Here is a 27,726-nt window from a genome sequence, read left to right as displayed (position 1 = left end):
GTGGTTTGGACGTCGCGGCCTCGACTCTTTACACAACCAATCGGCAAGAAGGAGGGGTGGGAAGCGTCGGCTGCCCCATCCGGAAGGGGCGGGGCACAGTCCCGGAAGCAACCAATGGGAGGCAGGGAGGCGGAGCCTCCGTGGGAGCGGCGGCGGGAACTGTCCCGAGTCCAGGAGGCGGGTCGGGTTCTGGATCCATGGAGCGAGCCGAAGGGCCGAGGTGAGCGGTGCGTGCGGTGTCCCTTCGCGGTCGCCGTTCCTGAGGCCCACGGCGTTCCAGACTCCATGAAGGGAGGGGAGGGAGACCGCGGTGCTAGGCGAGCCCGCGCGGGGGCCCTTTGGGGGGACACTGTGCGGTCGAGGTCGTCGCGGGGATCCGGCCCGCTCTCCAGACAGCGCGACATCCCCAGAGAATGAATTCATTTCCCTTCTACCTGGTTTCTCACTCTTTTCTTTCTTTCTTTCTTTCTTTCTTTCTTTCTTTCTTTCTTTCTCTCTTTCTTTCTTTCTTTCTTTCTCTTTCAAAATTGATGTTATTTTGGGGAAGCTTCAAGGCACATGCTAATTTGCATAGCAGCACAGGTTTTAGAAAAGCAGAACTTTTGGATCTCCTTGAGTGTGTCATTTCTGGCTAATAACCCGATTCGGAGGGAGTTTCAGGGTCCTGAACCCCAGGTCACTGTCCGGGTTTCAGTGTCTCATCCCCCGTGCTCAAAATAAGTATCCGAAGTGAATTGGCAGCTTGGGGTGTGTTCCCAAATAAAGTGTCAGAAAAACTTTCCACTTTATGTTGTCATCTGGGGTTTTCATATTTAAGAGAAACCCGAGTGAAATTTTTTTGCAAGGTGGAACAAAGAGTAAAGATGTTGCTTGTTTTACAAGGGCTTACTGAGGGTCTGCTATGTGTTAGAAGTTGTGGGAGAGGACCCAAAGATTTCTCTCTCAGGGAGGCGCCTGGGTTCTGTTATACCCACATTATCAGTTAAGACCCTTACAAGAAATTGCTAAACTAACGGACGCAAGGAATACGTTCTTGGGATGAGCAGGAGTTTGCCAGGCAGAGGAGGAAGAGGGGAACGATTTAGACCTGTATAGACAACGTGCAGTGTTTAAATTTATTTATCTATGTATCTATGATAGTCACACAGAGAGAGAGAGAGAGGCAGAGGCACAGGCAGAGGGAGAAGCAGGCTCCAAGCACCGGGAGCCCGTCGTGGGACTCGATCCCGGGTCTCCAGGATCACGCCCGAAGGCGGCGCCAAACCGCTGGGCCACCCAGGGATCCCCAACGTGCAATGTTTAAAAGAGCTTGTTATATTCAGGAAACAGTTTGCTATGACTAGAACATAGGGGAATTGGTGAACAGAGGATTGCAGAGAATGAGAGAAAAGTAGACTGGGATCCAGTTTTTCACATGACTAGATTTTCAGATAGCAAACAGTGGGATGCTAGTAGATTTTTCCCCCCCTAAAGCTTGTTTAATTAAATTAAGCAATTATGTAAATTAAGTAGCTTTTTTTTGGTGGTAGCGGAGGGTGGATTGGAACAGGGAGAAAGTAGAAGCAAATTGGTTGCAAAACTCTTTAAGTAGGTACATCAAGAATTTTGGGTGTTTTTACTAAGGCAGCAGCTGGCAGCCTGGATTTGGAGGGGAGATTCAAAGGATCCTGTGGAAATGGTTATATAATGGGTACTTAGTTCCTTTTTTTTTTTTTTTTTTAAGATTTTATTTATTTATTCACAAGACACAGAGAGAGAGAGGCTGACATAGACAGAGAGAGCAGCACGCTCCCTGCTGGGAGCCTGCTGCAAGACTCCATCCCAGGATCCTGGGATCATGATCTGAGCGAAAGGCAGATGCTCAACCACTGAGCCACCCAGTTTCTAAGATGGCTTTTTATTTTCACATAAACACTGTATTTCCCACCATACTGTTGGGTTTTCAAAACGTGTGAGAAGTGTTGCTTTCACTTTTCAGAAGAAGATCCCATTGTCGCCAAAGATTATTTACCCATAGGTTGAATAGTACATGTGTCTCCTCCATGTAGATCCCAGTATAATTAAATTTCTAAATATCCATTGCATTGAAGTATCTATTCAGAAGATTTTTACAGATGTATAAGGGTTGTAGGTCAGCATTTATATTTATGAGTGTAATCAGTGGATTCATGAATATAATAAATGAATACATCAGACCCATTAGCTCTTAACAGAAGTGAATCATTTACTGCAGTTAAAACCAGGATGAAAATACATAAATGTATACTCGCTTTGTTTCTTGTAACTGATGTCTTTAGTACAGAACTTGCTAAGGCCATCAAACCTATCGATCGGAAGTCAGTCCATCAGATTTGTTCTGGACAAGTGGTACTGAGTCTAAGTACTGCTGTGAAGGAGTTGGTAGAAAATAGTGTGGATGCTGGAGCCACTAATATTGGTAAGTTTGGGAGAGTTTTAAGCCCCAGGGAACCCTCACTTTATACTATTTTATTCAAGAAACACTCATGATTGTAATGAGACAATCAAATGTAGATATACTGAGAAATTTTAGCTTTTAAACTTAATCATCTCTTATGTACCTAATACTTAGGTAAGTAGTAGTAATGATAAAAGCAGTTAACTTTTATTGTGTTTTTACTAATGTGCTTCACAGGTATTTTTCATCTGCAGAACAACCTTATGAGATAGGAGTTATCATTATTGTTGTTATTATATCTGTTTTACAAATAAGAAAATGCAGGCATGGGAATTTACTTTTTTTGAGGTTATAAAGCTAAGATCATATTTATGATCCCAGGAAGTCTGATTCCAGAGCCTATTCTCTTTAATGACTATGTTAAAATTATCTTTTTGAAAGAAAGGTAGGAAGGAAGAAAAGAAAGAAAAACAAAACTTTCATCTGGTTTAATAAATTGCCAGGAAGGCCTTTAAAGAAAAATGAATGAAACACACAAAATGACAATAGTACATTTAAGTAAGTAATAGTACATTTAAGTAAGTATAGTTAGGACTCACCTTTGCATTAGGTAAGTTATAAATACTGTCAGTATACAGGCATGTATGGATCTGTTCTTTGAGAAATTAATATGTTAAACTTTTTAGATCTAAAGCTTAAAGACTATGGGGTGGATTTCATTGAAGTTTCAGACAATGGATGCGGAGTCAAAGAAGAAAACTTTGAAGGCTTAAGTAAGTTGAATTTTTCTAAATTTTTCTAATCCTTTTAAAAATATTTGGACAAAGTATTTCAAAGCTTTGAGTAACACTATCTTAAGAAACACAAAAATGGCTTTTTAAAAACCGGTTACTTTGGTAGGTTGTCTATATTCAGGGTATGTCACTTGAGACATCTTGGGTCTTACTGTGCTCCTGTCTTTCAGCTCTGAAACATCACACTTCTAAGATTCAAGACTTTGCTGACCTAACTCAGGTTGAAACTTTTGGCTTTCGAGGGGAAGCTCTGAGCTCACTTTGTGCACTGAGGTGATAAAATATTTTGTCCGCTAACTTGACTTCTTATAAAAATCTCTCTGAAAACAAAAACAAAGAGATTAGAATCATTGCTTATACTTTTCCATCCTGAATGCCTCAACTTCTAACTTCCACATTCCATTTTATCTTACTGCCAATCTAAGTGATGATACTTCTGAAATGTAAGCAATGAAGCTAAGTAAATAGTCTTGGAAAAAAAATCATTGCCCTTGTTAAAATGTCAAAATAGCACATAAACCATAAATTATATACATGTTGGTATTAATGCATTTCAACGTTTAGGAAAATATTTAACCAAAGCTCTTATTATATATAACAATTTAAAATTTTTATGAATAAATATATAAATAATTATTCATATATATTTAAATAATATATTCATATATATTCATATATAGTTCCAATATATAAATAAATTGGAACTATAATATTTTTTGGATCCTTGTGAAACATTTTGTTAGAACAATAGGAATAAAACTGAGAAATAAATCTTTATTCATTAGTGTATAAGCTTTGAGATCTTTTATTTTGCAGTTTAACCAAAAAAAAACACAAATATCAAAGCTTTTATCAAAACAACATTTATAAAACTCTCTGTTAGGTGCCAAGCCTTAGATTCTCTGATGATCATTCACTCATAGAAACTTTCTTGGATTATCTTAGAGAGATCAGCTATTTTCAGAAGGGGTTTTAGAGAACACAAGTAAGAAAATAGTGCCCGGCACCTGTGAGTTTCTGACCCAATCGTGCCTGCTCTCTCTCACAGTGACGTGACTATTTCTACCTGCCACACATCTGCAAAGGTCGGAACTCGGCTGGCATTTGATCACAATGGGAAAATTGTCCAGAAAACCCCCCATCCACGACCCAGAGGGACAACCGTTAGCGTACAGCAGCTATTTTATACACTCCCTGTGCGCCATAAGGAGTTTCAAAGGAATATTAAGAAGGTACAGTAAATCCAGAACCCCAGCTTCTCAGAGCCTTGGTAGTGTAATGTACATATGTAGTAAAAGATCTCCCACTGGAGGTAAACTGAAGTTAACTCTTCAGTGAACTCTCTTCCCTGAATTTTTTTGGGAAGTGCTTGGTTTGCTGTTTCCCCAGCAAAGACTGAACTTCAGGATCATTTACCTCTTTTTTTTTCTTGAAAAAAATAATTATCAAAGCATATTTAGTAACTGTTCTAATGTGGGAATGGGTTAAGAAGTAACTTTTTAAATTTGATCTGTAGGGGTTTTTATTAAATATTTTATTTACTTAGAGCTTGTGCATGAGCAGGGGGAGGGGAGAAGGAAAGGAAGGGAGAGAATCTTGAGCAGACTCTGTACTGAGTGGGGAGCCTGATGTGGGGCTCAATCTCACGACCCTGAGATCACAACCTGAACTGAAATCAAGAATTGGATACTGAACCGACAGAGCCACCCAGGTGCCCCCATCTGTAGTTTTTAATAAGATTATTTTTCTTGGTTTCCTGAAAAATGAACTATTACAACTTTTGTGAATTTGAATGAAAATGAGGTAGCTAAATGTTATATAATTGTGCTTAAAAAAACAGTTATAGGGATCCCTGGGTGGCGCAGCGGTTTGGTGCCTGCCTTTGGCCCAGGGCACGATCCTGGAGACCCGGGATCGAATCCCACGTCGGGCTCCCGGTGCATGGAGCCTGCTTCTCCCTCTGCCTGTGTCTCTGCCTCTCTTTCTCTCTCTCTGTGTGACTATCATAAATAAATAAAAATTTATAAAAAAAAAAAAACAGTTATAAACTATGCATAAATATGTATGTGAGTATGTGTATATGTATATAACTCTACTACATATGATTACAGTTTTATAAAGACAAAGAAAGCAGCTGGCCTCAATATGTATAGAAAGAAGTCTGGAGGAGAAGACATGTGATTCTTGTGTGATTGTTATCAGTGGTTGTCCAGGGAGGTGTGCTTGTCTCTGTTTTTTGCTGTCTGCTTGTGCTTTTCTATTTTGTACATATATTTTTTCATAATCAAAAAGTTACTTAAACATATGCAGCTAAAAAAACTTTCTTGTAAAGCAATTTGTGCTGGTTATAACTGAAATTTTACAAAAATATGTATTTACTACAGGCAAGACTTAAACATTTTTTCTTTTTTATTTAAAAGAGAAAAAAAATTTTGTAGAGAAAAATTAAAATTTTTTTTTCTGTATCTCATGGTAAAAAAAATCAGTGCCTCAGAAATTAGAGCAATAAAGAACTCGTACTTACCAGAGATGACCATTGTTGATGGATTGAATGTATGTCTCTCCAGACTCCTTTCAGTTTCATGTCTTTATAAATCTTGAAAAACAATTTCAAGATTAATTAATTAATTAATATAATGAAATCAAGCAATACAGATTATGAAACGTTTAAGTAATGTAGAATTATATGTGGTAGAAGGTTGATCTTGGCTCTGCTGTCTTCCCAGAGTTTGGTGTATATCCAAACCTGTATACAGATATATAGAATCTTTATGTATATGTTTTGATATTTTTCTTTAACAATTAGGATCATAGGGACGCCTGGGTGGCTCAGTGGTTGAGCCTCTGCCTTTAGCTTAGGGCATGATCCCGGAGTCCTGGGATCGAGTCCCACATTGGGCTTCTTGCATGGAGCCTGCTTCTCCCTCTGCCTATGTCTCTGTCTCTCTCTATGTGTGTCTCTCATGAATAAATAAATAAAATCTTAAAAAAAAAAACCAATTAGGATATTATAAATCGGGCAGCCTGGGTGGGTCAACGGTTTAGCGCCCCCTTCAGCCCAGGGCCTGATCCTGGAGACCTGGGATCAAGTCCCACATCCGACTCCCTGCTTGGAGCCTGTTTCTCCGACTCTCTCTGTGTGTCTCTCATGAATAAATAAATAAAATATTTTTAAAAAAGGATATTATAAATCATAGGTATCTTTTTTGGCTGACTCATTACTTTATTCTTTATCATTCTACTATGATATAGATATCCCATAATTAGTTCCTTGTTGATGGTAGCTTAGGTGCTTTTTAATTTTCCACAATTACAGATTGTTCCAGTGAACATTTTTGTAATATGTCTTTGATTGTGCCAGTCTTTCTGTAAGGATAAATTTCTAGAGGAAGGATTATAAAGTCTAAGGGAATGCACTTTTTGATTTTTACAGTAGCAGGCGTGGATTACCTGGGTGGCTCTGTTAATTGAATGTCTGACTCTTGATTTCAGCTCAGGTCATGATCTCAGGGTCGTGGGATCCAGCCCAGGGTCAGGCTCCATGGTCAGTGAGGAGTCTTGAGATTCTTTCTCCCTTTCCATCTACTCCTTCCTCTCTCCCTCCCCTGCCCCCCACTCATGCTCTCTCTCTCTAAAAATAAAAATAAATAAAAATAAAATTCTAGCAGTGCATGTGGACACAAGAGAAGTGTGGCTAGGAACCTAACTAAGCCTGTGAGTTCTTTTACCCAGTACAGAGGCATATGGCTCATTCTGTCAGGAGCAATTGGCCTTATTCGTGTGCTGATATGAGAACATTGAATTGGATGTTTTAACTTGAATCATGTAATTCTTGTAGGATTATAAGTAAATAAAATATCTTTTTAAAAAGGGCAGCTAGGTGACTCAGTCAGTTAAGTGTCTGCCTTTGGCTCTGGTCCTGATCTCAGGGTCCTGGGATCGAGCCCCAAGTTGGGCTCCCTGCTCATCCGGGAGTCTGCTTCTCCCTCTCCTCCCTGCTTATGTGCTCTCTCGCTCTCTTTCTCAAATAAATATCTTTAAAAATTTTTTTTGATTCTTTTAGGTTTAAAGTAATACTGAGTCTCACATTTGTGTTTTTTATGCAGGAGTATGCCAAAATGGTCCAGGTCTTACATGCATACTGCATCATTTCAGTGGGCATCCGTATCAGTTGCAGCAATCAGGTTGGACAAGGAAGACGGCAGCTGGTGGTATGCACAAGTGGAAGCTCCAGCGTAAAGGAAAATATTGGATCGGTGTTTGGGCAGAAACAGGTAGTGGTAGCCCATTATTTAAGAAACATTTTATTATAGCTCTAGTTATTAGGGCAGGTTTCCATTGTCCTTTCCAAAGAATAGAGAATAAAACCCAGTGATCGATTTTCTTTTTTTTAAAGATTTTTATTTTTAAGTAAGCTCTACTCCCAACATGAGGCTCGAACTTACATGCCCGAGATCAAGAGTCGCATGCTCTATGGACAGAGCCAGCTAGGTGCCCCCAGTAATTGATTTTTGAGTTAGGTACTTATCACAAAAATTAATGTTGAGAGCTGAAGGATTTTTTTATTTTATTCTTCCAGAGAAGAAAACACTCCTTTTACTCTATCTGAAAAAGTATGTTGTGGGCAGTGTATTGGTTATGAATAAGTACAAGCTCAAGCCGTTCATCTCTCTAATAAAAAAATCACAATTATTCTTACTACCAGATGGAGCTGTTAGAGATTCTTTGTGCTCTTAATGTGAGTAGCCTGACCAGGTTAAAAAAAACACACCAAACCCTCATTCTATATCTTCCTTTCTGAAGTTAGGTTCATCCTGTTTGTGTTAGGAATTAACTACATCTTGTTTCTTTCAGCTGCAAAGCCTCATTCCTTTTGTTCAGCTGCCCCCTAGTGACTCCGTTTGTGAAGAGTATGGGTTGAACCGTGCTGATGTTCTGCATTCACGGTTTCAGTGAGTCAATTACTACCTTACTGCCTGGGGGTGGAGGGGATTGACAGAAAATAGCAATCAAACTTTTTTTGTTTTTAAAGATAATGATTTTAAGGCTTAATTTTTTTTTTAATTTTTAAATTTAAAAAAATTTTAGATTTATTTAGTTTTTTTTTTTAAGTCAAGTCTACACTGCATGGCAGCTCAAACTGAAAACCCCAAGATCAAGAAACACATGCTCTGCCTACTGAGCCAGTGAGGCGACCCAAGGCTTATAGTTTACATTCATTATAAAATTGTAGGCATTATTACTGCGGAGAAGGAGGATTTTTTTTTTAAGATTTTATTTGAGAGAGAGAGCATGAATGGGATAGAAAGTGAGAAGTAGACTCCCCACTGAGCAGGGAACCCGATGCAGGACTCGATCCCAGGACCCCAGGATCGTGACCTAAGCTGAAGGCAGATGCTCAATTGACTGAGCCACCCAGGTGTCCCAGAAAGAGGACTTCTGTAAAGGGGTCTGTTAATTAGTTCATTCAATATTTTGGGTCCTTGGTGCATTGTAGGGAGTTTCCTATTGAATTTGCCTTTGTAGTAAAGACCTTGTTTAGTAACCAATTAGAATAACTTTTAATTTATGTGTATGTTGCGCTTTATGAGGATTCAGCAGAGTGTAATAGAGGCTGTGCTCTTTAATTTATGCCTTACCCAGCATCTTGTCCAGCATCATTACTGTAAGAAAAATTGGCAGTTTTCCCTACTTGGGATTGGCCCTGGGACAGCCCATGTTGCTCATTGTCCCTGCACTTGCCTTTGGCTTTTATGCCTGAAGACACATTTCTTTACATTAACATACTGTTCTTACAGAAGTGTGCATATCCCTGAGGTAGTTTACAGGTAGAGTAAGCACTTTCACAACACTTTAGTAGGCAGGAGCTTGCTGATAGCAGATTTTAAAAGGGCAAGGAATGTGGGCAGAAATTGTGAATACAAGTCGTTGGACTCCCTGGACAACCAGTATGGTTAGCTTGAAGATTCCAGAATGTGAGTCTGAGATGAAAGTCACTCCTTGCGTGGAGGCCAAGAATTTAATAGGACAAGTGTGAGAGGAGAGCTGAAGCAAATCCCTTTTCAACCCACTGCGTTGCCGGTGCTGGATTTGCAGGAGCTGTAGAACATTCTGGAAGGTCCATGTTTTTGTGATTTATCAGAATGGAATACAGATACACATTAACTGACATGTTAATACTTAGCACATGGGGATCCCTGGATGGCGCAGTGGTTTGGCGCCTGCCTTTGGCCCAGGGCGCCATCCTGGAGACCTAGGATCGAATCCCACGTCGGGCTCCCAGTGCATGGAGCCTGCTTCTCCCTCTGCCTATGTCTCTGCCTCTCTCTCTCTCTCTCTATGTGTGTGTGATTATCATAAATTAAAAAAAAGAAAAAAAGAAAAAAAATACTTAGCACATGACTAGGAATTCTGTTTTTATTTTGTTTTTACTTTGAGAACGTATTTTCTGATGTGTTACTAACTCCTTTCATTCTGGAATCCTGCCCTTACCCTGTGAACATGGGACAGCATCTCGGGCTTCATCTCTCACTGTGCTCATGGTGTTGGAAGAAGTTCAACAGACAGACAGTTTTTCTTCATCAATCGGCGGCCTTGTGACCCAGCAAAGGTATCTAAAGATTTTTTTTTATTCATTTTTTTCTTTTTTGCCTTTAACTTTTAATCTTATTCATTTATCTAATAAGGTCTCATGACAATTTACATGGAACGTAGGACTTTGACACAGAAACCTGGCTTTAAGGAATTATCTTACTTCAGCCATTTAAAGAATCCCATTACATGGTTGTTTCAGTGATGCATGTGTATACACACATTGATATCCAACGTATTTATCACCATAGAAATTATCACTGTTTGTAGAAAGCAAACATATCAAAACATTTACCATCTTCTAGACTCTTCAGTCTAGAGTGACATGTTTGGATATGCTTCGTATTTTCTTCTTTTGTCCATTTTCCAGGAAAATAAGGGCCATGGTATCTTCTGCCTCTGGTTGTCCTAATGGAGTTATCTAGGTGTTAATGGTTTAGTTTTGATTTTGCTTCTTCAGCTACATTGGTACAATGTCACAGGTTGTTTTCAGGTGATATTTTAAAATGACTTTCATCTGTCAGATGTTCAACCTCTGCATTTTCCACTGGATTGTAGATGGTATGATTTTATAGTTTATCTTTGACCCCGTTTAATAATCACTTTAGGAAGTCATATAAATACATTTCTGTGTGCATTAGTGTGTGTTTAATGATCATTTCAGGTGCACCTACAGTATGTTAATGACACCAGGGTCAAATAACATAACCAAGAAATAAATAAATGGACTGCCCCTGCATCTTTTGATAATTCTTCAAAAGCATCTTTGGATTGGAAAAAGATTCACTTTTAAGGGTTGATAATTAAAACTATTCCTTAAAGGCACATGAGAAAACTTCTTTGGGCAATCGATACATTGATGATCTTGATTGTAATCCTACTGGCCTTGATAGTGAACTTATCAAACTGTATACTTTGAATATGCATAGTTTATGGCAGGCCCCCCTCGATAAAGCTGTTCAAATACATCCTTCTAGTTGGAACAGCTTATTGGGGGACAGGTTCTTTTTTTTTTTTTTTTTTTTTACAGGTTCTTTTTTGATCTTTGTTTTGTACTTAGGTCTCCAGACTCGTGAATGAGGTCTATCACATGTATAATCGACATCAGTATCCATTTATTGTTCTTAACATTTCTGTTGATTCAGGTAAGTTCCACTGAACTCTCTGTCACATTAGTGACTTACCCCTAAAAGAGTAAAATGAAATTATAAAGCCCTGATATGACTGGAAAGAGACTTTTGTAGCAACAGTTAATGTTTTTTTTTTCTTATAGACTTTTAATTTTATTTCATAGACTTACTTTTTATGCAGCCTTTTCTACTTGAGACCAGGTTATTGTATTATCAGAAAAATGTGACTTTTTCCTGGCATCCAAAGTAGAAAGCAAACTAAATGTTCTCCCTCCTTTTAAAAATAACGCATGTTTTTGTTATGATTGGGGAAATTCTGGCTTATTGTTACCTAGAATTTTTTTTCTAGGCACTTAGAAATATGTGTACACTTTAAAAAAATATTTTTTTCTAGGCACTTAGAAATATGTGCACACTTTATAAAAATAGATAACGATATATGTACCTGCTCATATTCTTTGCAGGGAGAAAATAATTTTGAGTAAGTTTGTATCAAGCTCTTTATCCTTTTATATGAATTTTTTTTTTTTTACTATGTCATTAAATTTTTTTTTTTAGATTTATTTTTATTTATTTATGATAGACATAGAGAGAGAGAGAGAGGCAGAGACACAGGCTGAGGGAGAAACAGGCTCCATGCCGGACTCCGGGACTCAATCTCCCGGGACTCCAGGATCGCGCCCTGGGCCAAAGGCAGGCGCGAAACCGCTGAGCCACCCAGGGATCCCCTATGTCATTAAAAATTACTCAAACAGGGACGCCTGGGTGGCTCAGTGGTTGAGCATCTGCCTTTGGCTCAGGTCATGATCCTGGGATCCGGGATCAAGTCCTGCATCGGGCTCCCTGTGAGGAGCCTGCTTCTCCCTCTGCCTGTGTCTCTGCTTCTCTCTCTCAGTCTGTGTCTCTCATGAATAAATAAATAAATCTTTAAAAAAATTACGGAGAAACATTTAAATAGCAGTATTTCTTATATTTCAACATACAGATGTATCTTCAACTTTTTTTTTTTTAAGATTTTATTTCTTTTTCCATGAGAATACACAGAGAGGAGAGAGAGAGAGGCAGAGACACAGGCAGAGGGAGAAGCAGGCTCCATGCAGGGAGCCTGATGTGGGACTTGATCCCGGGACTCCAGGATCACTCCCTGGGCTGAAGGCAGCGCTAAACCTCTGAGCCACCCGGGCTGCCCAACTTTTTTTTTTTTTTAAAGACTTATTTGAGAGAGAGAGAGCACACATATGCAGGTGGGGTAGGGAGGGGCAGAGGCAGAGAATATCCAAGCAGACTCCCACTGAGCATAGAGCCTGATGCAGGGTTCAGTCCCATAACCCTGAGATCATATCCTGAGCCAAATCCAGGAGTCAGACACCTAATCAATTGAGCCACCCAGGTGCCTCATAGCTTAAGCTTTTTAAATTCTTAGCCTTAATTTAAGCTGTCTTCAGTTTTTGGAAATTTAAATACTATCCTTATAATTAAATTGTTATCTATATTTTGGTTATTCCTTTAAGATACATTTCTAGAACTAGAATTACTATGTCCATGACTATGATCATGCTATACTAATTCATACATCTACTAGTGGTATACTGGCTAGTATCATTTTTAATTAAATTCAGTGCATGATAGGAGGACTTTTTTTTCACCTTGCAGTTTTCTATCATATGTTTTCATGTGTTTATTTGCTTCTTTTTTTTTTTTTGCTAATTATCCAAATACTTGCATATCCTGTCCATTTAATAAATCGTCCATCTTTTTCTTATTTCTTTGAAAGAGCTAATGTTTTAGTTTATAAATATTAACCTGGCCCCTGCAATGTTTTTAATAGTACTTTGGTAACTGCAAGTGAGTAAGATGGGGTAATTTCTATTATTGAAGGTGATTTTAAACATAAGGACTATCCTTTTCCTTTTTTTGTCTTAGAATGTATTGATATCAATGTTACCCCAGATAAAAGGCAAATTTTACTACAAGAGGAGAAGCTTTTGTTGGCAGTTTTAAAGACGTCTTTGATAGCAATGTTTGATAGCAACGTCAACAAACTCACTGTCTCTCAGCAACCATTGTTGGATATTGAAGGTAAGAAAAATACAATGTATGGACAGCTTCTAAAACTCACAGCTATTGTGATACTTTTCCTTATTTTTTTCTGAGGTAAATTTTTGTTTTTTAAGATTTTATTTATTGAGAGAGCAGGAGCTAGGAGAGGGACAAAGAGAAAGGGACAAGCTGATTCCCCCCTGAGCAGGGAGCCTGATGTGAGACTTGATCCCAGGACCCGGAGATCTTGACCTGAGCTGAAGGCAGACGCTTAATAGACTGAGCTACTCAAGCATCCCATGAAGTCAAGTTTTTTTTTTACATGGAACAAAATGTAATGTGCCAATCCTCTTCTTTTATTTTTTTATTTTATTTTTTTATTTTATTTAATTTTTTAAAGATTTATTTATTTATTTATTTATTTATGATAGAGAGAGAGAGAGAGAGGCAGAGACCCAGACAGGGGGAGAAGCAGGGAGCCCGACGCAGAGAGAGAGAGAGAGAGAGAGAGGCAGAGACACAGACAGGGGGAGAAGCAGGGAGCCCGACGCAGGGAGCCTGACGCAGGACTCGATCCCGGGACTCCAGGATTGCGCCCTGGGCCAAAGGCAGGCGCCAAACTGCTGAGCCACCCAGGGATCCCCTAATCCTCTTCTTTTAGGCAGGATGGGTCACACTCAATAGTGTAGAGCTGCAGATGTAAGGAAGTCTGATTAACGAGAGGATTGACAGGCGTGTTTGGCACATACAGGAATGTGTTCTTATCGAGACTCAACCGTTTTTCTTTAATAAACACTGCTGATTGCTACAAGCCTTTTGTTCATTTCCAGAGTTCTGAGAAAGTCACTTCTGACCACTTTTGCCTGTTTTCCCATTTCTTTGATGGAGTGGGAAATTTCTGAGGCCTTCATTGTGCCATTTCCCACATTACCCCTGTGCCATCTTCACTGGGTGGCATGTTGGAATGAGCATTGCCAGCATCTGTAATAATAATACGCACAGTCATTATTTTACTGCCTGGTCACACGTGATCAGTTGTTTATGTAGTTTAATTCTTTTTTTTTTTTTTAAGATTTATTTATTCATGAGAGACACAGAGAGAGGGGCAGAGACACAGGTAGAGGGAGAAGCAGACTCCCCACAGGGAGCCCAATCCGGGACTCAATCCTAGGACCTCAGGATCACAACCTGAGCCAAAGGCAGATGCTCAGCCACTGAGCCACTCAGGTTCTTTTTTATCCAAACCAAGTACAGCTGGGGCATCCGGGAGGAGGACCAGGGTTGAGCTCCAGCTGTCTTCCGTGGCAGAGGGAAGAGTTGGCCATTACCTCCCCTGTTGCCCACATCTGCTCCTTAGGGTTCATACTGTCTTCTGTGGGCCAACCCGCCCAATCTCCATGTCTGTATGTGCAGGGAGGCGGGTGGTGGGTGCCCATCATTGTGTCCTCCAAGAGCTAAGACCAGAGCTGTTGAGGGAGCTGAACTAGAGTTTGGTGGGAAGCTAAGTTGACAAATGCATATTGCTCCCAGTGAGAGGAGATGGTTTGGGGATGAGGCTTTATAAACTGAAGATAGAGGAGAAGCTGTAAGTTAGGAGTTTAAGGGAGGGCAGGGATACAGAGCAGCTCCATCCTGGCATTCCCTATCACGGCAGGGGTGAGGAGAGGTGGATTTGGAAGATGGGGGCAGGCTCTCATTCTGATAATCTGGGAATAAGGTGGAGGTGAAGCTCCAGAGGGGTGGGGTGGGGCAGGAGCACGGAAGCTCTGATAGTGCTGGAACTTTGGTTTGGACACGGTGAACCCCTGTCAGCCTTGCTTGCTCTTGGCATGGGGCGATATGGATGTGCGTGGAGATGGGGTGGAGGGTGGTGAGTCATCCACATCTTCGTCGAAGTGGGCCAGGGTGGCATCTCTGAGCCCACTCACAGATACTTTGCCAGAGGCCACCCTATAAAGAGAATCTACTCAAAATATCAGGGCATCCTGAAGCACACAGTGTTGTAACTAAGGCCCCCTTTCAGCCATTTTACTGAATTCAGAAATTAACACGAATGTATGAGCCCTAAGGTCAAGACGTAGCGCCCATAAACCAGCCTGGTACCCCTTTCCTTACACTGCCCCCTGGTGGTGACCATTTTCCTGACTTTTTTTTTTTTTAAGATTTTATTATTTATTTATGAGAGCCGGGTGGGGTTGCAGAGACACAGGCATAGGGAGAAGCAGGCTCCCTGCAGGGAGCCCAATGTAGGACTTGATCCCGGAACTCCAGGACCACGCCCTGGGCCGAAGGCAGGGGCTAAAACGCTGAGCCACTCAGGGATCCCCTCCTGACTTCTGAAACCACAGGTTCTTTTTATCTGCTTTTAACTTGAAGCCATCTAGTATGTAGGCTCTTTTGGATTTGTTTCTTTCAGTATCTTGTGAGGCTCATCCACATCACGTGGAGCAGCTGATGCCTTCCTTCCTTCCTGAGCAGCATTCCCTTGTATTTAAATGCCACAATCTGTGGACAGTTGGGTTGCTTCTGAGATTGGGCTGTCGTGATTAGAACAGCCATGGACACCTGTCTGTGGCTTTGGTGGGTTTGGGTGCCCTTTCTGACAGGAGTGCCAGGTCTCAGGCCTGCATCGTGTTTAGATTCAGGAGCTCTTCCCAGTGGGTTTTCCAAAGCAATTGTACCCATGGCACTACCACCAGCGGTATTTATTTTATTTATTTATTTTATTATTATTTATTTATTATTTATTATTTATTTTTTTAAGATTTTATTTATTCATGACAGACACACAGAGAGAGAGAGAGAGACAGGCAGAGACACAGGCAGAGTGAGAAGCAGGCTCCATGAGGGTAGCCTGATGCGGGACTTGATCCTGGGACTCGGATTGCACCCTGAGCCAAAGGCAGCCATTCAACCTCTGAGCCACCCAGGTGTCCCTATTTTTATATTTCTTAAAGATTTTGTTTATTTATTCATGAGAGACACAGAGAGAGGCAGAGATATAAGCAGGCTCCTCTTGGGGAGCCTGATGTGAGACTTGATCCCGGACCTGGGATCACACCCGAGCTGAAGGCAAATGCTTAACCGCTGAACCATTCAGGCACTGGTTAAACACCAGCGGTGTTTAAACCTTCCTTTTGATCCTAGTCCCTGGGAACTTGTGTTGTTTCTTAAATTTTTACCCATGCTGGTATCTAGTAGCATCGATACTGTGGTTTTGAGTCATATGTCCTTTACATCGAACGTGGAACCATCTTCGTCTTTTTGATCTGTGCCTCTGTGCAGTGCCTGCTCCAGTGGAAATAGCCTCTGATTCCATTTCCATGCAGCCCCTGATACTCTTCTGTTTGTATCTACGCAGGTCATGTAATAAAAACGCATCAGGCAGAAATGGACAAGCCCCTGGCAGAAAAACAGGATAGTCCTGCTTTGTTCAGGACCGAAGGAGAAGAGAAAAGGGCTGTGACCATCTCCAGACTGAGAGAGAACTTTTCTCTTCGGCACACAACAGAGAACAGGTCTCGGGGCCCCCAGACCCCTGAATCAAGGCAGATCTCCCCAAGACAGAAAAGGCACATACAGTTGCCTGGCGCTTTGCACTCCCCCTGCACCCCGAGGCCCGTCCCTGACACCAACTCATGTGGTCCTCAGGAGGTGGTGAGACATTTGGATGAGGGCCCCTGTGGCCGCAGTAACAGGGTGGACATAGAACAGGAATCCGGGCCCAGCCACCTGTCAGGTGGCCTGGGGGAAGGGCTGAGCGCCCCAGAAGCGGGCAGTCACTCTGGCGGGGTGTCTGCTGCTTGCGCCCCTGAGGACACGCTTTCACAAGGAAGTGCAGAGTCACCTGAGATCGACCATCACCCTGCTGATGCCGGAGGCCAGCTCGACCATGAGAACAGTGGCCAGACATGTCGAATCTCGCCTCAGCCTGCAGACATGTCCTTCTCAAACACAAAGCGTTTTAAAAAAGATGGAGCGCCTCTAAATTCTGATGCCCACCCAGGGCTGGTGAAGACTCGGAACACGCCAGCGTCTCAGGTTGATGTGGCTGTTAAGATCAATAAGAAAGTAGTGCCCCTTGCCTTTTCTATGCGCTCCCTAGCTAAACAGATAAAGCAGTTGAGGCAGCAGGGACAGCAAAGAGAAGGCGAGCAGAACTGTAGGAAGTTCAGGGCCAAGATTTGCCCTGGAGAAAACCAGGCTGCGGAAGATGAACTAAGAAAGGAGATAAGGTAAAGATCTTTCTCAGAACTGTTTGTGTTCGTGTCGGAGAGCCATGGCCAGGGAGCAAGGCTGATCCTTCCAGCCTCTACTTTTGCTCTTGGGGGTGTCCTCTGTCCTGCGCCTCCCCTCTTCTGGCTCAGAGTGCAGCTGTGGCCCCTCCTTGGTTCCAGTGTCCCATCCTCTAGCTGCTGGACAGATGGATGGACCTACCTGGGGGCCTTCCCTCCACTGCCGGCATGGGGCACCCCAATGTCAAACTCACCTGAGCTCCTCTCTCTTCCTCTCCCAGGCCCCTTTCTCTCTGCCCTCTCAGTGCTCCTTCTCAAAGATTCTCATTTTGGAGCCCATCTCTCCACGGCTTTGTCATTAATTAACCTCACTGGTGCGTCCTTGGTGCTCTTTCCATTCACCACCTTCTTCTCATTGCCTCTCACATGCGACAAATTGATTTTCTTTAAAGCGGTCTTTATGAAACCTTTCAAGCATTATTTCCTTAGATTTTCTTAGCACCTCTTTGCTACTGGTCCACGTTAATCACCTCCTTGACCCTGACCTCACTTCTTTGTTAAAGGTTTCCAGCTCACAGCACCTCCTTCCTGCGCTGAATTCATGGTGGTTGTGGGAGACATTGCTCTTTCCTGTTATTGATTTATTAGCAAAAATTATAATGCATTATCAAGCCTGTGGATTCCGGAAGATTACATAGTGTAGGGCTAAGTAATGAAGGGAGTCAATTTAAAGAAAACTATTAATAATACTGACAATAGAAAATACTGGTCACCACTTTGTTGACATTAATTGCATACAATGTGGTGACTTCTAAAAATGATGACTCCTCTTGAAATATGTAACTTTCATCTTTTTAAACATCATGTACGATTTGCCTGGGCAGGTACTAAAAAGTACTGTGTCCTGTACATAGTCCAACTCAGTAATTACATGGAAATTTTGTGGCATTTTTAGTCTGGACCACACAGACTTTGCTTAACTTGGACTATGAATTCTCCAATAGCAAGCATTATATATTTCCCTTGATATCCATGCCTAACTTATACTGAGAAGGGTTTTCGGGAAGTAATTCCTTTCAAGTGTGTGTGATTAATGGAGGTGGGATCTGGGGCCTGTGAACTCTGAGGAATGTAGTGGTGAGCCAGGCTCCCCAATCACACACAATCATGGAACAGGTGCTTGATGAGGAAAGACCTGTAAGGTGCTCCAAATGAAAACCAATTATGCTTCCTCCTTGGACTCCTCTAGCTCTCTCAGTGGGTGAAATCAGTTGTAATTTTAAAAAATAGTGATTTTTTAAAAGATTTTTATTTGAGAGAGAGCAAGCGAGCATGTGCACAAGCAAAGAGAGGGGCAGAGACAGAGAAGCAGGGAGTCCGACACGGTGCTCAATCCCAGGATCCTGAGATCATGACCTGAGCCAAAGGCAGACCTTAACCAACTGAGCCACCCCAGTGCCCCTAAAAATAGTGATTTTAATTCAACAAATATCCATCGATCACCTGTTGTCATGGTTCTTGAATTTATCGTCACATAAGATTATTGCAGAAGCTTGTTCGAAAAGCAGAACCTAGGGCCAGCCTCCAGGAGATTCTGCTTAATAGATCTGGTTGATGGTGGGTGTGGGGCCCAGGAATCTGCATTTTTGATCGGTAACCACCTCCCCCCAAGTGGTCACTCTGAGAAACCCTGATCCACAGTGGGCCTGCTGTCAGCTTTTGGCCTTCAGTGCACAGCTGCTGGTCGGCTCTTGGTTCTGAGCTATGGTTCTGCCGATGGCCTTCTCCTGAGACCCACTCGGGGCGAAAGATGAGGCAGTAATTAAAAGCACTGTGGTCGTGTTTGCCAGCTTTTGTGTTTATATTTTGAGTCATAACTAGATATATCAAGTTGTAAAGCTCTATCTTTTAGTTTATGGTGGGAGATACACCTGCAGACAGAATTCCTGAGTCTTCAGGCGGGTACAGGCTCTTCTCGTGGGGAATCCACCTGAGAGCCAGAGCCCAGAATCAGAGCAGGGATCTGGCATTCGTGCCACTTCGCCAGGTGTTGCCCGTCAGTTCAAATCCACTGTACTTTGCCCTGCTTTGCAACCCTGGAGGCTGGGCCATGTAAGCGTTTCTCCTGGTGCACTGCTAGACTTTGTCAGTAGGGGGCGCTGGAGGGACACTGCAAGACAGGGGGCCCAGCTTCTCCCTTGCTTCTTGGCTGCCCTTGTCTTTTCCTCTTAAAAGCCAGTTGCCAGCAGCAGGCCTAGCATTGCTCACTCCTTTGCTCCAGCCGACTTAGCAGACTTATTTTTACCCAGTGGGCTGCAGGTCTAAAGCTCAGCCAGGGAGGGGGGATGGGTGCTTTTCTAGGAGTTACTTCTCTGGATGTGCTCCCTCATCCCTGGACATAGGAGCTGCCTCCTCTGTTACTCCTGTGTTTCTTAGCTAATTAATCACCTTATACTAGTTTCCAATACTTTGTTATGAATTTTCCCTGCCCAAATCAATGGTGTGGTTTTTGTGTCTTGATTGGACTCTGATGTAGAATTACTACCAGGAATGGTCCTGGGAGAGACACCCTCAAGACAGGGTTTGGGGATTGGTTTAATCCTACCTTGGACTTGAGCTCAGTGCTGAGCAGTTTGCCAACAGGAAATGGAGGTCAGTAACCCGTGGCACATAGAGACATCACTGTTAGACCATCGCCTGTGGTTGACTGGTGAAGCACCAACCAGAGTAAGTCCCCTGGGAGCTGAGGTGGCTGCTGTGGTGTGGGAGGGACCTTCCTTGGTGCTCCGGAGCACTTACAGAAAGGACTAGCTCAGGTCTCCGTTCCAGGCACCGTCTGGAAACCAGGGTGCTTCCATGGAAGCTCTGACAGAGTCTCGTGTCCTCTGGCCACAGGGTTGATCCTCTTGGCCACTTCACAAAATTTAGTTGTGTGGTGTGTAGAATGGCAATGTCAGTTTGTCACGTGAAGATCAGTGGTAGTATCAATCTCTCATCTACACTGATGCACACCATCACTAGTGGAATTAGATTTTGAAGCCACCCACCATAGGACCTGTTGGTGAGCGTAGCAGTTATCTATCTAGAAGGATTGATAACCCAGGATTGGTGAAAAGGTAGTCTTACACACTGTTGGGAGGGCATACTTCTGCAGATCTATCCAAGTAAAAAAAATGTACATACGTAATTCTACATCCAGAGATTATGGCACAGAAATGCTCCCAGAATAGAGTGGATTTATGTCCATTAGCTTTTGTTGCAGTGTTGTTTGTATTACTCAAAATGGAAACCATGGAAATGTCTTTTAGTACAGAATTTGTCAGACAAGTTATGGTACATCCACACAGTGAGTTCCTACGTGGCCATTGAAAAGAATGAAAGATCTGTATACACGGGTCTGAAAGAGCGCCTAAGATGCATTGTTAAGTGATGGGAGTAGAACAGCATGAAGAATTAGGATTACATTTTTGTTTGTTTAAAACAATGCGTAGACAAAGGTCTGGAAGGATGTATGGCAAATGAGCATTAGTAACTAACGCCATGTCTGGGGAGCTGGATGAATGAATGAACAATGTTATCTTCAGAAAGTGGGATTATTAGGGACTTTCTCTATGTTTTTGTATTTTTTTATTACAGTCTGTTTCATAATCAGAAAAGTAATCTTTCACAGTTAAAATATCTCATAATGAACCTTTTCTACACGCAGTAAAACAATGTTCGCAGAAATGGAGATCATTGGTCAGTTTAACTTGGGATTTATAATCACCAAACTGAAGGCAGACATCTTCATAGTGGACCAGCACGCCACGGATGAGAAGTACAACTTTGAGATGCTGCAGCAGCACACGGTCCTCCAAGGCCAGAGGCTCATAGCGTGAGTTTGCTTTACCATTCAGATTTCTCAGTATAGTCTCACCCCTCAAGTTTAAGACCTAAGAACTTAATGTGTATGTGTCTGTTTTTTTAGTCACAAGCATCCCTGCGGCAGATTTTTATACTTTTTACATAATAATAGTCATACCTGTCATTTACTTATTTTTTTTTAAAGATTTTATTTATTTATTCATGAGAGACATACATAAGGAGAGGCAGAGACACAGGCAGAGGGAGAAGCAGGCTCCTTGCAGAGAGCCTGTGTGGAACTTGATCCTGGGACTGGGATCACGCCCTGAGACGAAGGCAGATGCTCAACCGCTGAGCCACTCAGGCGTCCCACATCTGCCATTTATTGAATGCTTGTTATGTGTCGGGTACTGTTGAAATGCATTTACACTCATTAACTCATTTAATCCTCCCACACCTATGAGGTAGCTGCTATTCCCGTCAGCACTTCACAGGTGATCTCACTTAGGCACGTAAACAGCAGTTAACATAACTTTCCCAAGTTCATATAGCTAATGTATTCTTTTTTTTTTTTTTAAGATTTTATTTATCTACTGGGGAGAGAAAGAGCATGCATATGAATGGGGGGAGAGAGAGAGGGAGAAGCAGGCTCCTCGCTGAGCAGGGAGCCCGATGTGGGACTCCATCCCAGAACCCTGGAATCACGACCTGAGCTGAAGGCAGATACTTAACTTACTGAGCCACTCAGGTGCCCTGCTAATGTGTTAAGTATCAAGTCTTTTACCTTTTCTGGTTGGCCAGAAAATCTTTTTGATGAAGGGCAATTTATGGTATGTTGTGTGTCAGTTTATTATAGCGCATAGGGTTTACGTGTTCAGGAAGGTGGCACTGCCTGTGTGTTGGTCCTCAGCTAGACTAGGTCACCAAGTTCAGTTAGTCACTGCAGAATTTGGTGTTTTTCCTCCACTTTGCCAATCTGCCTGTTTTACACTGACAGCTGTATAAGGTGGAGGGAGGTTGTATCATGTGAACCAGAAGTCTTTTCTTAAAGCCAAGTTAGAAGAAGAGGTCCTGGATTTTCATTTGGGAAATTCAGTGACATAGAGAAATAAACTCAGATCCCAACAGGAGTAGATCCTGGCATGTAGAAATGTTCTACTACAATAGTCACTCAGCTGGGGAAATACACTGAGTCTACGGAGTACTCTGTTTCCAATGGATGGTTGAATTCTATTTATTTTCAGCAGGTGAAAGTGGTAACACTAAAGACATTCAGTAAGCTGCTTTATCAGGGTACTTGAGTGGCACAGTTGGTTAAGTGTCTGACTCTTGGTTTTGGCTCAAGTCTTGATCTCAGGGTTGTAAGATTGAGCCCCAAGGTGGGCTCTGTGCTCAGTGGGGGGGTCTGCTTGAAGAATCTCTTCCTTTCCCCTCCTCCCACTCAAGGAGGGATTTTGATTTCTATAAATAAATAAATATAAATAAATAAATAAATAAATAAAATCTTAAAAAGAAAAAGCTACTATATCATACTGGATCATTCCTGCCCTTTTCATAGAGGTCATTTAGTTTTTAGCCATTTTGCATAGATAAGGTCTCATTTGTGGCCTTTCAGGTCGGCTCAGGTAATCATAGGCCATGTGGGGTCCCAAATGGACCATATTTTAAGGTTAAAGAGCATAGGTCAATCCTTTCCTACCAGGCCCCGCATGCTCTGGCCCTCCCTATGCCCTCACCTCCTTGTTCTCCGTGCTTAAGGCACACTGGCCATCTTTCTTTTTCAAAACCTTGATAGGCCTGATGATTTCCTGTGGCCATTAAGGAAAACGAAGTAGATCTTTTTTGTTGCTCTGGGAACATCAGTGATCCATCCTTGGGCCTTTGCACAGACTTTTCCCTGCCTAGAATGTTTGTCTCTGCACTCCCCCCTCTGTCCATTACCTGATAACTGCCGACCCACCCCCAGATCTCAGAGGCTCCTTCCTCAGAGACACCTTCCCTGACCCCTGTCTCCAGGTTGGTCTCACTTGCTCTGTGCTCTTATGGCTCTGGGTGTCTCTTCCTCCTGATTGGCAGCACGCTTTGTAATTATAGTTTGCTGGATCCATGGCCTTCTTCCCCACTGGTCTCTTACTCCATAAGGGCAGAGACTGGGCATATGTATGTGTGCACCATCCTACCTCCTGCCCTTATCAGTGTCTCTCCGATTAAGTGCTTGGTGAATCCGGGAGGACAGTGGATGGATTGTGGACAGATGGAGAGAGAAATGTTGCAGCATCTTTATCTGCTTTCAAATGCTGTAATGTAACACAGGAAGGAAAAGTAGCACCTTCATGTTCTACCTTTATCTTTAAGGAGCGGATTCAGAGAAGCACGGGGTCATTGTGGTGGGGTGACAGATTGGGGAAAGTTGGCTACTTCTGTGAGCATTTTAACTTTAATAAAATGATAAAAGGGGAATTCTTGAGAAGTTATGTGATAGGAAGGGCACGTAGCTCAAGGAAGTATCGCTACTCGTGTTGCTTTTTGAAAGGAATTCAGAAAAGTATGCACTGTTGAGTTTCACTTCTGCCTTATAGCTAAATGTTTGACTTCGAAATTGGGCTTGAATCTCCTCTCTCTGTCCTTTCAGACCCCAGACTCTCAACTTAACGGCTGTCAATGAAGCTATTCTAATAGAAAACCTGGAAATATTCAGAAAGAATGGCTTTGATTTTGTTATCGACGAAGGAGGTGAGTTATTAGGACTTTAGAGTGCGTCCTGTCAGTGTCTGGAACAGTCCCTGAGGTTCTGCAGATCAGTGTATTTTATCAGAGGCAGACATGGATCCCCCAAATAGCATTTCGCTTCTTTCCCCTCTACTGGCGTTCATTATTAGAGGTAGCACTCAGGTGAAATGTGCTCTTCAAATCACAGATTCTTCTCCCAATTTTATTCTTTTAGCTCCAGTCACTGAAAGAGCTAAGTTGATTTCCTTGCCAACTAGCAAAAACTGGACCTTTGGACCCCAGGACATCGATGAACTGATCTTTATGCTGAGTGACAGTCCTGGGGTTATGTGCCGTCCTTCCCGGGTCAGGCAGATGTTTGCCTCCAGAGCCTGTCGGAAGTCTGTAAGTAAAGATGGTTCATCTGCTGGGACTTGGAGGCCCTACTCAGCCTTGTGGTGGCAGCAGCTCCCAGGCTGGCCCACAACCAGGCAGCGTTGTTGGTGGTGGTGGCTGTGCCTGCCCTGGGTCATCGTATGTAACACGTGCCTCTGCACCACTGTACCCTGTACACTAAACAAGCCCGCCATATCTCTGACCTCTGACCCATAATCACTGCTCCTTCTCTACTTCCGTCAGGCAGCTGGCTCTGTTAGAGCTTTTGCAGATCCCAGAGTGGTGAGCTATCTAGGCACATAGTTCATCTGTGGACCTTATGGGAGTAACATGGGCAGATGAGCTTTGCTGCTGCACGGGGCTTTGTAAGTCCTTCTATCAGCAGGCTCCTGGCAGGGCACCCTGGTGCTCTGCTGCCATTCAGGTTGTCCTGGAGGTGATGGCAGCAGGTGGTGATCAGCCTGGTGTCAAAGTAAACTAGGTGCATCTGAACTACCCGGCCCCTGGGAGCGCCCAGGATGGCCTCCCTTCATCAGATTCTCCCTGAGCCCTGACTATGTGGCCCACCTCGTTCAGGTGCTGGGGACATAGGTGACAAAAAGGATGAGGTCTTGGTGCTTGCAGAGCTTTCAGTTTGGTGGGGAGGAAAAGACCTAAGCAAAAACAGTGACAACTTCCAGCAGTAATAGGTTTGGGAAAGAAGTTAAAACATGGGGCTGGGGAGTGGCCATGGAAACCCGGGCGAGCAGTTGAGATGTTGGCCAGGGAAGGGCTGTCCGAGGCTGGTGCATCTGAACTAACACTCCAAACAAGAAACAGCGAGTGCAAAGCCAGGAGATTGTTTGAACCAAGCCAGAGTCTCCCCACGTGACTTGGAGCAGGGCCAGAATGCCAGCAGAGTGGTTTTGATCTGGTGACCCACACGGGGCCACACAATCCTGGTGGGAACCTGGGAGCCTTTGTTGCTGGGGGCGCCAGAAGGTAGATGGCACCACCTTCTGGAAACAATAGCTTGCTCACATTTTGGGGGGGGTGTGGGTGGCCTAAAAGCTATTTTAGACATGCTGTGTTTGAGGTCCCATCAGGCTATAAGTGGAGGTGTCTTAAGGTGTCTTAAAAACGGTCTGATTAATGAATCAGAGCTCAGGGGAAATGTCAGTGCTGGAGATAAAACTTTATAGCCTTGGGATTGCATGAAGTTACTCAAGGCAGGGTTCTCGGGTCTGACTGCCAGCCACAGGTCTTTTTCTGATGAAGACCTAATACTGCTGCCCAGATCTCATGGTGAATCGGGGCAGAGCAGATGGACCTGTGCTAATAGCCAGGCATCTCAGAATCCTGTCTGAACGTGACTCAGCTCTTTGGTGCCCCCAGTTGCCCCTTCCCTCCACACCCTGGCAGGCCCGTTGTACTGCGGCTCTCTGTGTCCTCCCATCAGCACAGTCGCTGGCCAAGGTGGCTCCCTTCTGCCGCACCCTGAGGGGCCCATCCACTCCTTCAGTTCCAGCCACACAGGCCACTTCCAGGTCCACGGCTGCACCAGCCCTCCTCCAGCCTTTGCATTTGCTGCCTCATGTAGCTCCCTCACATACCAGGCCCCGTCCTGTCCTTGGGCTCTCCTGGAATACCCTACTGAGGTAGCCTCTCCCAGGCACTCAGGCATGGCCCCCTGGCTGATACTGGTCTTGTTTCTCTGTTAACTTACCTGCGGTCTAACTTACCTCCTGGTCTTACCTGCCACCAATGTGGCAAAGTCCTGCTGCATATCCTGCTTGGAAGAAGGAAAGGGACCCAGAGGCTTGGGCTTATCGTCTCTCACTGTCTCTCCTTGTTTCTCAAGGCCGTCAGTTTCTTTGTTCCTGTGGAGCCTTCTCATCTCCATGTATATGTCAGAGATAAGTGCTGTGGAGACCAGCAGGGTGAGGGCCACAGAAGACCAGACAGGAAGTGCTCCCAAGCGTAGGCAGGGATAAAAGCCTGAAGGAAGGGGAAGTGAGATGTGCAACTATCTGGGAACAGAGTATCCTGGGCAGAGGGCATAGCCAGTGCCAAACTCCTGAGGCAGGTACCTGCTTAGTGCACCTGTGTGAGAAGAGGGAGTGCCAGTGTCCTGGAGTGGGGCAGGGAGGGATGTGTGCTTGTAGGTGCAGGCACTAGGGCCAGTGAGGGCCAGATCAGGGGACGCACGTGGGCTTTTCTCCAGGTGAGAAGGTGAGCCACGTGATCTATGGGATCTGACATGTGTTTTGTTGTTTTTTTTTAAAGATTTTTATTTATTCATTTAAGAATACGTTTGCAAGCATGAGCAGGGAGGGGGGTGAGACAGAGGAAGAGGGAGAGGCAGACTCCCCGCTGAGCAGGGATCTGACTTGGGGCTTGATTCCAAGACCTTGGGATCATGACCTGAGCTTAAGGCAAAGCCTTCACCGCTTCACTGACTGAGCCCCCAGGCACCCCTGACATGCCTTTTAAAGGAATTGCTACTGCTGAGTGGAGAACAGGTGGAAAGGAGCAGCAGGGAGGCCTGTTGGTGACCCTGCAGTTGCTGAGGTGAAAGGTCAGGGCAGTGGTTGTAGGCAGTAGTGGAGCCACTGAGACTGGTTGGGTCCTAGACAGGTTCGGTTGGCGTCTCTAGCAGACATGTGGTGCTCTGCAGGAGCTACGGACACCCTGGATTTTCCAAAAAGGTGGGGGCCTGAGATTGTAGAGGGTAGGTAGGATTCCTTGGGTAAGATTTTTCAGGGAACGTAGTTTCTGAGTTGTAATCTTGCCCATCTTTGTTTCAGAGAAAAATGCTACTGAAGAATTGCTATTCTAACCAAAACCAGTAAAGCCTTAAATCATTGTCTCCTAATCAGGTAATGATTGGAACTGCTCTTAATACAAGTGAGATGAAGAAGTTGATTACCCACATGGGCGAGATGGACCATCCTTGGAACTGTCCCCACGGAAGGCCAACCATGAGACACATTGCCAACCTGGATGTCATTTCTCAAAACTGACAACATTTCTCATTTTATAGAACTATACATTTTATTGCAGATTTTTCTGTTTTCAAAAGCAGGGTTTAAGCTAGCCACTTGTTTGCAAATTAGCCTGCTGTTTAAAAAAAAAAAAAGACCAGATCCATCAGAAGTGATCTTGAGAACCTCTTCAAACCACATGGAGCATTGCTTGCAATGTTTTTTGTTCTGCACTTCAGTGTGTGTGCATATACAGGCAAGAACACATCACAAACATAGGAAGCACGTCTTGAAAGTCACTCAGGCTTCTGCTGCTATGGCCTAGGCTATTTTAGTTTGCAGCTTTCAGCCCATAATATGATTAAATTCATAATGGTTTAATTTCATAAAATTATGGTCCTTTTGGGTTAGTGGTTCTCAACCCTAACTCAAATTTAAAAAATAAAAAAAGAAGAAAACAAAACCTAAGGGGGATTCCCTGCCCAACTGGAAGGAAATGGCCCAGGTGGGGCCTGGGTTCACTATTTTTAAATGTTCCCCAGTGCAGCCCGGGTGGCAAAGCATTGTCCTAGGCAAGGGGAAATAAAAGATTGATTTTTTTTTCCATAA

The 27,726-nt window shown here is 43.3% G+C and overlaps 1 protein-coding gene across 3 annotated transcripts; it reads left to right on the top strand.

The window, feature by feature from the left end:
- Window positions 1-48: 48 nt before the first annotated feature.
- Window positions 49-27,726, top strand: PMS2 (PMS1 homolog 2, mismatch repair system component). 3 transcript variants are annotated; one of them, XM_025426219.3, is made up of 15 exons: window positions 49-220; window positions 2,303-2,437; window positions 3,103-3,189; window positions 3,381-3,483; window positions 4,259-4,442; window positions 7,317-7,484; window positions 8,065-8,162; window positions 9,721-9,820; window positions 10,862-10,946; window positions 12,855-13,010; window positions 16,333-17,206; window positions 20,913-21,080; window positions 23,682-23,782; window positions 23,994-24,163; window positions 27,013-27,726. In XM_025426219.3, the coding sequence occupies exons 1-15, from the start codon at window positions 115-117 to the stop codon at window positions 27,154-27,156; spliced, it is 2,679 nt and encodes an 892-aa protein (XP_025282004.3). In that variant the 5' UTR covers window positions 49-114; the 3' UTR covers window positions 27,157-27,726. The 3 variants fall into 3 exon arrangements, with proteins under 3 accessions (XP_025282004.3, XP_025282005.3, XP_025282006.3); XM_025426220.3 differs by having other exon boundaries at window positions 2,298-2,437; XM_025426221.3 differs by lacking the exons at window positions 49-220; window positions 2,303-2,437; window positions 3,103-3,189; ... (1 more) ...; window positions 4,259-4,442; window positions 7,317-7,484 and adding an exon at window positions 7,794-7,948.

The sequence above is a fragment of the Canis lupus genome, chromosome 6 (assembly GCF_003254725.2).
Source record: "Canis lupus dingo isolate Sandy chromosome 6, ASM325472v2, whole genome shotgun sequence".
Taxonomy (NCBI): domain Eukaryota; kingdom Metazoa; phylum Chordata; class Mammalia; order Carnivora; family Canidae; genus Canis; species Canis lupus.
The sequence above is the reverse complement of the archived record's forward strand: the minus strand, read 5'-3'. Positions and strand labels throughout refer to the sequence as shown.